The sequence below is a fragment of the Egretta garzetta genome, unplaced genomic scaffold, assembly GCF_000687185.1.
Source record: "Egretta garzetta isolate BGI_Z169 unplaced genomic scaffold, ASM68718v1 scaffold207, whole genome shotgun sequence".
NCBI lineage: Eukaryota > Metazoa > Chordata > Aves > Pelecaniformes > Ardeidae > Egretta > Egretta garzetta.
The window spans coordinates 435,244-445,590 of record NW_009260185.1 but is presented as its reverse complement, the minus strand read 5'-3'; the positions used below and the strand labels follow the sequence as shown (position 1 = coordinate 445,590).

At 54.9% G+C, this 10,347-nt stretch overlaps 1 protein-coding gene across 1 annotated transcript; it reads left to right on the top strand.

The window, feature by feature from the left end:
• Positions 1 to 1,208: 1,208 nt before the first annotated feature.
• Positions 1,209 to 10,313, top strand: STT3A (STT3 oligosaccharyltransferase complex catalytic subunit A). Its single transcript, XM_009642117.2, has 18 exons — positions 1,209 to 1,293; positions 1,488 to 1,613; positions 1,908 to 1,968; positions 2,638 to 2,759; positions 3,038 to 3,183; positions 3,459 to 3,549; positions 4,274 to 4,380; positions 4,772 to 4,936; positions 5,830 to 6,010; positions 6,546 to 6,701; positions 6,914 to 7,005; positions 7,680 to 7,835; positions 7,935 to 8,123; positions 8,204 to 8,320; positions 8,402 to 8,504; positions 9,518 to 9,706; positions 9,816 to 9,931; positions 10,024 to 10,313. Exons 2-18 carry the CDS (start codon positions 1,526 to 1,528, stop codon positions 10,060 to 10,062), a joined length of 2,118 nt encoding a protein of 705 aa, XP_009640412.1. The 5' UTR covers positions 1,209 to 1,293; positions 1,488 to 1,525; the 3' UTR covers positions 10,063 to 10,313.
• The last annotated feature ends 34 nt before the right edge of the window (positions 10,314 to 10,347 follow it).

Genomic DNA, 10,347 nt, shown 5'->3' with positions numbered 1-10,347 from the left:
GAGGAAGGGGCTGTGGGGTTATGGGGTGCCCAGGTCTGTGGGGCCAGGGGTTTTGGGGTGGGCAGTGCTGTGGGGTGTCCAGGCATGGGGGGCTGTGGGGCGCCCAGGGGCTGTGGGGTGCCCAGGGGCTGTGGGGCGAGGCACTGCTGGTTGTCAGGGGCTGGAGCCTTTAGGACGTGGGGCCTTATGGCATGCATAGGGGGGTCTGGGGGTTGTGGAGTGCATGGAGGTATGGAGTGATGGGGTGCACGAGGAGACTTGGTGGAGGGGCACGGTGACAAGCTCGGAGGGGCTGGTGGCGAGCGCAGGGCCACAGTCCATAGCCCAGGGACAGCTCTTCCTCCTTCCCACCCCAGTACCTGGTGACTGGCTGGGGGCTGCTGGGTCCCCCCGTAGCCCTTTCGAAGGGACCCCTGACCCCCTGTGAGTCGTCTACTGGGGCTGTGGGAATGGGGGTACCGGTGGCACCGCGGTGGCAGAGCCACTCGTGCCTGGGAGGCGCCCGCGTTGTATCATTATCAGCTGCTGCTTCTTATCCCCAGGGGAACCAGGAAATAATTACAACTTGGACTTATTTCTGTACCAATTAGTGACAAGCGTATTCAAGTTGGAATCACTTCTAGGTCGCAGAAAGACCCAAGCCCAGTTTGTGTCTTATTTTTAAATCTCAGCCTGGCCGGGTCTGCCGTCCCCAGCGCTGTAGCTCAGAGAAGTGAACTGAGGATTTACCCACCAGTTCTGGGGCTGAATTTGCAGGGAGTGGTAGGGGGTTTTTTTCTGGATCAATTGGGTAAAGAACTATTTAAAAAAAATCGGGAGTGTTTTCAAGAGTAGAAAGACGTTATTCTCTGGCCGCAGTTTCACTTCCTTGGTGCCTAACAACAGGATTTTGCTGGCTCTTCCCGTCCACCCAGGGAGGTTGAATTAAACAGTCGAGGTGTCTGATATAAACAAAGCTGACGTACCGTGCTGGTCTGCGTTAGGAAACCACTGGGATGTATGTGTTTAACATCAATAATTCAAAGCGGAGCGGCCAGGAGCCGTTCAGAACTCCTATATACGAGAAAACAGCAGCGACTTCTTGCGATTTGCCTGGATTATCTTTTTCGTTCCTCACCTACAGGTGGTGGGTAAACTCCAGGAGAGCAGCCAGGGAAAATGTGGTTTTAGTAAAAGCTGACACTTGGGTTTTGTTCTGTGTGCAGAGAAACAGACGCGTCATCTGCCCCAAAGAAGTTCTGGTCCCTGTAAAAGAAAGAAAAACCTCCGCCGAGACTCGGGGCAACCGATCGGGTGAGGATGGGAGGGAAGGGGATTTGGGGAAGGGAGACGGGGATCAGTGAAAGCATCTGGCACGGGTGAAGGGTGGACGACAGCCTCCTTGGGCAGGACTGGGGTATTTAAAGTCCTATTTCATGGAACGTTTAGAGACATTGCGGGGCTGTGGGCTGGCTCGCTCCTTGATCGTCTTCCCTGTTTGTTCTCAGGTGTTCAGGCGTCCCCAATCTCTGCCTTTGATGTGAAAATGACCAAGTTAGGGTTCCTCCGGCTGTCCTACGAGAAGCAAGACACTCTGCTCAAGCTCCTCATCTTGTCAATGGCAGCTGTGCTGTGTAAGTCCGCGTCCTGCTGTGCCGGCCTTGCGGATGGCTGCCAGTGCTCTCAAAGGGGGACCCCGGGGTGCAGCCGCCTCTGCTCCCTTCTTCTCTTCTTTTATAGGTTGCGAAGCTCTCATCTTTCTCAAGGGAGCGCTCTTATTCCTTCCGTATCTGTTCCGTTGTAAAACATGTCTTTCTCTGTCTTCCCAATGACCAGTTCGAGACAGAAACAAGTTTAATCAAAGTAGATGAGAAACTCCGGCTCAGTGGGCGCTGTAGATTCACTCTGCCCTTTTTCTGTGGTTGCAGCTTTCTCCACAAGGCTTTTTTCCGTCTTAAGATTCGAAAGCGTCATCCATGAATTTGACCCGTAAGTGTCTTCCTCCTGTTTGGGGGGCTGCTGGGTTTTTCTCTTCTGGACCACACAGAAGTTGGGGGGTGTTTGCTGGGCTCAAGTTAACCCCCATTGAGGTTGAGGGATTTGGAGGGCAGTTTTCAGTAGAGCTGTTTTTTCCTTTTCTGGACCCCAAATTCCCTTCTCGTTCCCCAGGACTCATCCTGTGGCCTGGATCTAAGTGGGAGAAGTTGCCCAACACCGCTTTTATGCTGGGGTGTGGTTATTCTCTGCCTGAGCAGGGAGGGCATGACAAGAGAGCGGGCTCCTCGTACAACTTCTGTCTGCGTCCCAGGGTGGTCGTTGCTGGTTAAATCAGGCACAAGGGGGAACGTTGCCTTTGCACACCCACTTTTAAGCCCCCTAGGAGGAGGGATGAACCCTTGCAGCTGAGGTTTGTGGTAGTCTAGGGAAAAAGGACTAATTCCCTCTGCATGGAAAATGCGCGGTCAGCCCTTACAACACTCTCTTACCCCTAGATGTTGGAGAAGGGTATCCCAACAGGCACACAATTTGGTACTTAACAGCCTGTCAAAAGCTGCCTCGTTGTGCGAATGCTCGTTAAGGACTGCCGTTGTGACCCGAGGAGCATTCGATATGTCTGTATCCGGATGCGGAGATGCTTAGTGCTTGTCACTGTTGCAGGTATTTTAACTACCGCACGACCCGCTTTCTGGCAGAGGAGGGCTTCTACAAATTCCACAACTGGTTTGACGACCGAGCGTGGTACCCCTTGGGCAGGATTATCGGTGGGACCATTTATCCAGGTAAGGCTTTTGCTGAGCCAAAACGCACCTCGCACAAGGGAAAACCGGGAGAGGGGCAGGTTTGGGAGAGGGGCAGGTAGTGCACACGGAGCAGAACCGTGGGTGCCAGCTGGGAGAGGAGGGGAGCTCAGGGGATGCCCTTCATTGAGGCGTCCTGGGCAGCAGCTCCTTCCTGGCGAGACTTTTCATCTGCCCTGCTGTTAATCGCAAGCTAACGACCCCCGGTGCTGCGGGCAGACCGAGAGCCCCCCGGTCACACTGTCATTCCTGTCCTGCAGGCCTGATGATCACATCGGCGGCAATTTACCACGTGCTGCACTTCTTCCACATCACCATCGACATCCGAAATGTCTGTGTGTTCCTGGCTCCCCTCTTCTCCTCTTTCACCACCATAGTGACTTACCACCTCACCAAAGAGCTCAAGGTAAGGGGAAGATCGGGGTGTACCCTGGAGGCTTTTGCTTTGCAGGGGAGCACAGGCTCTGTGCCTTTTGGGAAGGCAGCTCGCGGCTGTATCGGAGGTTTGGAGTTGACCACCATGCTGGTCAAAACCCAGAACTCCTGATAAACGAAAGATCTGTTTTAAAATTTCATTTCAACACTCGTTTTTTTATTCCTTCGAGGCATAGTATGGCACAGTAACGAAAGCCCTAAAAACTGATGGCTTTTTCCACCCTCTCGCCGTGTTTTTTTCCCCAGGATGCAGGGGCAGGACTCCTTGCTGCCGCCATGATTGCAGTTGTGCCGGGGTACATCTCTCGATCTGTTGCCGGCTCCTACGATAACGAAGGTGAGTTTGTGACAGTCGGAGTGAGGAAACCTTAACAGCTTCGGGTGCTGGAAAGCTGCTGTGGGGCACGACAGAACCGTCCTTTCACAGCGAGCCCCGCCAGGTCCCTGCCAGTTTACAAACCCAACTGCTTGGAGATCGGTGGTTGTTCTCGCCTATGCAGTTGAGAAGAGGGAGCGTTTCCTGGCTCCAGCAGCAAGCACACCCCATTCCCTGAGTGTCCTTTTTTGCCAGTCAAAAAGGGTTTTGCTACCTCCACAAACTCTGCTTGGGATCGGAGCTGCTGCGTGCTCCCCCATGGTTTTACCTCCCTTCCAGCAATGACTTTGGGGCTGGCGAAGGCACCGGTCTTGTTGCCGATGCCTGGGGTGGAAGAGGGTCCAGGTTCCTCTCCCATAGCTGGGCTTTCGGGGGCCGTGCAAGGAGCCACTGTGTCCAGAAAGGCCAGCTGGTGTGGCTAGAAGCAGCCACGCGAGCTGTTCTCTATGTAAGACACAAACATCACAGCATTTCAATCTAGGGATCAGCTGTGAAACCCTTTTCCCAGGCCTGGCTCTTTGTATGAGGTGCTGTTCCATCTTCTGACGGAGCAGCAAAAGCATTTATAGATATATTTTAATTTTTTTTTTAATGCAATTGCGTGCTCTGGCACGCCGCAGAGATTGTATTAACGTTTCAGGGCTGACGTGAGCTTGCTTTGACCTTTCTGTGTCCTTCCACCCAGGTATCGCCATTTTCTGCATGCTGTTGACTTACTACATGTGGATCAAAGCCGTCAAAACCGGCTCCATCTATTGGGCAGCGATGTGCGCTCTTGCCTATTTCTACATGGTAAGTGTTCCTTCTCCCAGCGCCGAGGTGTTTCTGACTCCAGGGACCGCTCTGGATACGGTCACCAAAAATACATGGCATGCCGGTGCTGTGACCTCGTACTCGTGGAGCTGGAACCTCTCCGAAGGGCTCGGCGTGAGAATGGAATGGATGCTTTCTTCATTCGTTTCCATTTAACCAAAACTAGCGGGGGTTTTGTGCAGGGTTTAATGAGTGGTGGTGAAAAACCTGGGCTTCGGGCAGCTGTGACTGTTGAGGATGCCCTTGGAGGGAGCGGATCTCAGCTGTGTGCGTGATCCCGGGAAAATCAAACCCACTGCCTTTGATCTCTGCTGCGCAACCCGTTCAGTCCTGGAACTTGGGGGGTTTTGTTTGTTTTCTCTCTTGGCAGGTCTCCTCCTGGGGTGGCTACGTCTTTCTGATTAACCTCATCCCCTTGCATGTTCTTGTGCTGATGCTGACCGGCCGCTTCTCCCACAGGATCTACGTAGCCTATTGCACGGTCTACTGCTTGGGAACCATCCTCTCGATGCAGATCTCCTTTGTTGGCTTCCAGGTGGGGACCAGAACAATTTGTAGACTCAAGGATGGTCATTTCTTGGGTCATAGCCGAACAGCAGCGAGTTGGCACCTGGTTTCTCTTCTCGCCTTCCCCATTGGTGTTATGAGTGGGTGCTGGCTTCCAGTTCTAGCTCCTGTTAGGCTGATGCGTTGTGACTTTTGGCAAGATTAGCTTTTGGAGGTGCTGGATTACTTTCAAAGCTGCTAACGTACAAGTATCTCAAGGGTGGGTGTCATGAGGACGGAGCCAGACTCTTCCCAGTGGTGCCCAGCGCCAGGACAAGGGGCCACGGGCACAAACTGAAGCAGAAGAGGTTCCAGTTGAATGGGAGGAAGAACTTGTTGACTGTGAGGGTGCCCGAGCCCTGGCCCAGGCTGCCCAGGGGGGCTGTGGAGTCTCCTTCTCTGGAGATCTTCAACCCCCACCTGGACGCTGTCCTGTGCCCCCTGCTCTGGGTGAGCCTGCTTGGGCAGGGGGGTGGCACTGGGTGAGCTCCCGAGGGCCCTGCCAACCCCTGCCATGCTGGGGTTCTGTAATAACCTTCACCGCACTGGTTGCCTCCCATGAAATCATTTCTGGTGTCAGTGAAGGAAACGCTCGTGCCAGCGTGCATCTTGGTAGAGCAGGAAAATTGCTCACGTTTTCAAGAGAATCTGTTTAATTTTCCTTGTGGGTTCCTATCTGGGAATCAAAGCTGCTGTAAGAAAGCGACTCACGCCGGCTGTGCCATCCGCAGGGCTGGGACGGTTTCCCCTGACTTTGGCAACGATTTTGCTGAGAAGGGATTTGTGGAAAAAAAAAAAAAAAAAAAAAAAAAAAAGCCAATACCAGGCACAATGCGGCTCTTGTTCTCCTCCGTCTCTCATCACGCTCTCCCCTGCTCGCAGCCTGTCCTCTCCTCGGAGCACATGGCTGCCCTTGGAGTCTTCGGCTTGTGTCAGATCCACGCCTTCGTCGACTACCTCCGGAGCAAGCTGAACCCGCAGCAATTCGAAATCCTCTTCAGGAGTGTCATCTCCCTGGTCGGCTTCGTCCTCCTCACCATCGGGGCCGTGCTGATGCTGACAGGTAGCCCGAGACGGCGGCGAGAATGAGTGTGTTTTGCCGCCGGCTTGGCCCGCTTTCTTTGCTTTGGAGAGCGCCTAATTGGTCAATCCCAATTCTGCGTGATTGCCCGCACGGCTTGCGAGCCCCCCTCTGAGGGGGGAGGCTGGGACCAGCCCTAATTTGCGCCTTAGCAGGCAAATATTTAAGAGGCAGCTGTAAGAGCTGGGCTCGGGGTGATACGAGGCGCAGAGAGAAACCTGCCGTGACTCAGCGCACGCTGGGGACGCTGAGCTGCTGCTTCAGAACCCGAACGTTGATGGGTGGTAGCAAAGAGATGCTAAAAACATGGGGCGGGTGGGGGAGAGGTCTTTTTAGGGTGAAACTGCACTTTATTTCCTTTCTAAAACGGCAAGTTTGAGTAACAGAGATGTTAAACGAGGTCCAGGATTGCTCATTCAGCCCTGCACGTGCTTCCCCTGTGAGGGAACGTATTGGCGTTGCTGGTTACTCTCCCCTGGAACTGAACATGATTTTTTTTTTTCCTCCTTATCCTTAGGGAAAATCTCCCCGTGGACGGGGCGTTTCTACTCCCTGCTGGACCCTTCCTACGCAAAGAACAACATCCCCATCATCGCCTCCGTCTCCGAGCACCAGCCCACCACTTGGTCCTCTTACTACTTCGACCTGCAGCTTCTCGTTTTCATGTTCCCAGGTGAGCCGGGCGCAGACGTCGTCAGGCCCCGAGTTATTAAATCACCCTGCGACACCGGAAGGGTTTTTATTCTGCCAGCCAGGGCCGCAGCCTCCCCTCTCCTCGCGGTGCCGAGGCTGCCGTGGAGCGCTCCATCCCTCTGCCGGCTGTTTTTTATTTCAGGCAGCAGATTTCTAGGGCAAACCTGACCCGTTTCTCCTTCCTCTCCGCAGTCGGGCTGTATTACTGCTTCAGTAACCTCTCGGACGCCCGCATTTTCATCATCATGTACGGCGTGACCAGCATGTACTTCTCTGCGGTGATGGTGAGGGCTGCTGCCTGCTGGGCGCAAGCAGGATGACAGAACGGTCTTAGCGAAGCCAGTTTCGGTTATTTTCCTGAGCTTGTTGGTGATGGTTCTTCCACCGTGAGGCGGTTGAAACGTTCGTGAGGCTTTTCTCCGTCCTTACAACCGGTTTATTCGCCCCTCTGCGCCGCGAGGGAACGTGACGTCGCAAAACTTCACTGGTTTTGCTGCGGCCACCGCCACTGGGTCTCTGTTCCTGCTCTCCCATAGCCGAGTTGCAAACCCAGACGATTTCTCCAGGTGTCCCAGCAGGGACCGACAGCCAGCGGCTGCTTCTGAGCCTGTTCCACTCCTTTTGTAGCACCCCGAGCCCCAAGCGCGGGTCGCTTTCTGCTGTGGAGGCATCGACCCATTCTTGGCTCCACCAAAGATTGCCCAAGGGGGTTAAATTGAGGTCACTTCTGCACCTTGGCCAATTTTGAGGTCTTCAGAGAACTTGGGGCCATCTAAGGTGGTGGCCGCTTCCAGTCTGTACCCACTAAAAAAATGAGCTACAGGTTTATCCAGGGTCTGATGTTTCCACTGAATTCAAGGCGCTGAATTAGGGATGGCGTTTAATGTCTTGTTTTCTCTCGGATTTCTGCCCCAATTCCTTCTCCACCAGGCACCGACTCTTCTGCTGTTGCCTGTAGGTGCGTCTCATGCTGGTGCTGGCCCCGGTGATGTGCATCCTGTCTGGCATCGGGGTTTCTCAGGTCTTGTCCACCTACATGAAGAACCTGGATATCAGCCGACCGGACAAGAAGAGCAAAAAGCAGCAAGACTCCACCTATCCCATCAAAAACGAAGTGAGGGTTGGGGCAGCTCAGGAAGACACCTGGTGGGGACAAGCGTGGGAGGCAGATGGCCTCTTCCCTCCAGCGGTGACCCCCATTTGTTCCCCCCAGGTTGCCAGTGGCATGATCCTGGTCATGGCTTTCTTCCTGATCACCTACACCTTCCACTCCACCTGGGTGACCAGTGAGGCATACTCCTCCCCCTCCATCGTGCTGTCCGCCCGGGGTGGGGACGGCAGCAGGATCATCTTTGATGACTTCAGAGAAGCTTATTACTGGCTGCGTCACAACACGCCGGAGGTAAACGGGGGTAATTCGGGCAGCGGGGACCCAGCGGTGTCCGCTGAGGTGCTGACAGCGCATCTGGTGCTTGGGTGCAGGATGCAAAGGTGATGTCCTGGTGGGACTATGGGTACCAGATAACCGCCATGGCCAACCGGACCATCCTGGTGGACAACAACACCTGGAACAACACGCACATCTCCCGCGTCGGTCAGGTAGGTCCCTCCCTTGCCCACCGCCTTCCCCTGACTTTCTGGGGGCACCACGTGGTGTGACTGACACAGTGTCTGCTCCAGGCGATGGCATCGACAGAGGAGAAAGCCTATGAGATCATGAGGGAGCTGGATGTCAGCTATGTGCTGGTCATCTTTGGAGGCCTCACCGGGTATTCATCTGACGGTAAGATCTCGCTCTGAGCTGGGTCACACCCACCCACAGAGCACTGGTGGCACAGGCTTCTCCAAAATAGCTCTTAGGGGAGCAAGCTCCCACCTTCAGCTGAGGTTCCAAGGTGGAAGCGGTACCGAAAAGCTCTCTGGAAGCTGCACCTGCCTTTTTTGCTTGCCCCTCACTCAACTCCTCGCTCTTTGCCCCCCAGCTGGGCTCAGCTCCTCGCTCTTTGCCCCCCAGCTGGGCTCACACAGAATCACAGAATCGCAAGGGTTGGAAGGTTCTCCTAGAGCATGTTATGCAGGACAGCGTCCAGGCGGGGGTTGAAGATCTCCAGAGAAGGAGACTCCACAGCCCCCCTGGGCAGCCTGGGCCAGGGCTCGGGCACACTCACAGGCAACAAGTTCTTCCTCCCGTTCAACTGGAACCTCTTGTGCTTCAGTTTGTGCCCATGGCCCCTGGTCCTGGCACTGGGCACCACTGGGAAGAGTCTGGCTCCGTCCTCGTGATTTCCATTCTTAAGATATTTGTATGTGTTGATGAGGTCCCCTCTCAGTCTTCTCTTCTTCAGGCTGAACAAGCCCAGCTCCCTCAGCCTTTCCTTGTTCTTTGCCCCTCAACTGGGCTCAACTCCTCACTCTTTGTCCCCCAGCTGGGCTCAACTCCTCACTCTTTGCCCCCAACTCAGCTCAGATCTTGGCTCTTTGCTCCCCAGCTTGGCTCAACTCCTCACTCATTGCCCCTCAACTCCTCGCCCCCCATCTGGGCTCAACTCCTCACTCTTTGCCCCTCAGCTCTTTCCTCTTTGCCCTCAGCTCAACTCCTTGCTCCCCAACTCAGCTCAACTCCTTGCTCCCCAACTCAACTCCTTGCTCCCCAACTCAATTCAACTCCTTGCTCTTTGCCCCCAGCTCAGTTCAACTCTTGGCTCTTTGCCCCCCAACTCACTTCACCTCCTCACTCTTTTCCCCCCAACTCAACCCCTTGCTCTTGCCCCCAGCTCTTTGCTCTCCACCTTTCAGATATCAACAAGTTCCTGTGGATGGTGCGGATCGGGGGCAGCACGGACACGGGGCGCCACATCAAGGAGCACGACTACTACACCCCCACGGGGGAATTTCGGGTCGACCGCGAGGGCTCCCCGGTGCTCCTCAACTGCCTCATGTACAAGATGTGCTACTACCGCTTCGGCCAGGTCTACACCGAGGCCAGTAAGTCCCCAAAACACCCCGGTGGAGGGGGGGTGGCACCACTTTTGGGGCGCCCCACCATGCCCCCAACATTTTTGGGGTGTGCTGCCTGTACTTTGCCCTCTCGCAGAGCGACCGCCGGGCTATGACCGGGTGAGGAACGCCGAAATCGGCAACAAGGACTTTGAGCTGGATGTGCTGGAGGAGGCGTACACCACAGAGCACTGGCTGGTCCGAATATACAAGGTACGGCCCCCAGGCGCGCCCAAACCCCCCGGATTTGGGAAAAAACATTAAATTTCACCTAACCCAGCCCTTTTTTTTTTTTTACCGCTCAGGTGAAAGATTTGGACAACCGCGGCTTGTCGAGAACGTAGAGGAGCTGCCGCCGGCCGCGCCGCGCACCGCACTGACCCTGCCTTGGCCTGTGAAGCAGAAATATTTGGGGGTGTTTTGGGTTGGTTTTGGGGGGGGTGTTGTTTTATTTTTGTTTTATACCGTTTGTAAGCGCAGGCAGCGGTGGGACGTCCCTGCCCGTCCCTGCCCGTCCCTGCCTGCCGGGGAGTGATTTTTATATACGCACGGGGCAGTCGCCAAATCGGAGATAACGGCTTGAACCGGGGGTGATTACCGGGGAGCGACCAGGAACAGGAATTAAAAAA

Bases quoted from the DNA above. Each gene is read 5' to 3' on its own strand.
- STT3A (XM_009642117.2), top strand. From the start codon at position 1,526: ATGACCAAGTTAGGGTTCCTCCGGCTGTCCTACGAGAAGCAAGACACT. The intron at 6,702-6,913 runs GTGAGCCGGGCG...TCCTCTCCGCAG, and splicing joins TCTCGTTTTCATGTTCCCAG to TCGGGCTGTATTACTGCTTC. The intron at 7,006-7,679 runs GTGAGGGCTGCT...TGTTGCCTGTAG, and splicing joins TGTACTTCTCTGCGGTGATG to GTGCGTCTCATGCTGGTGCT.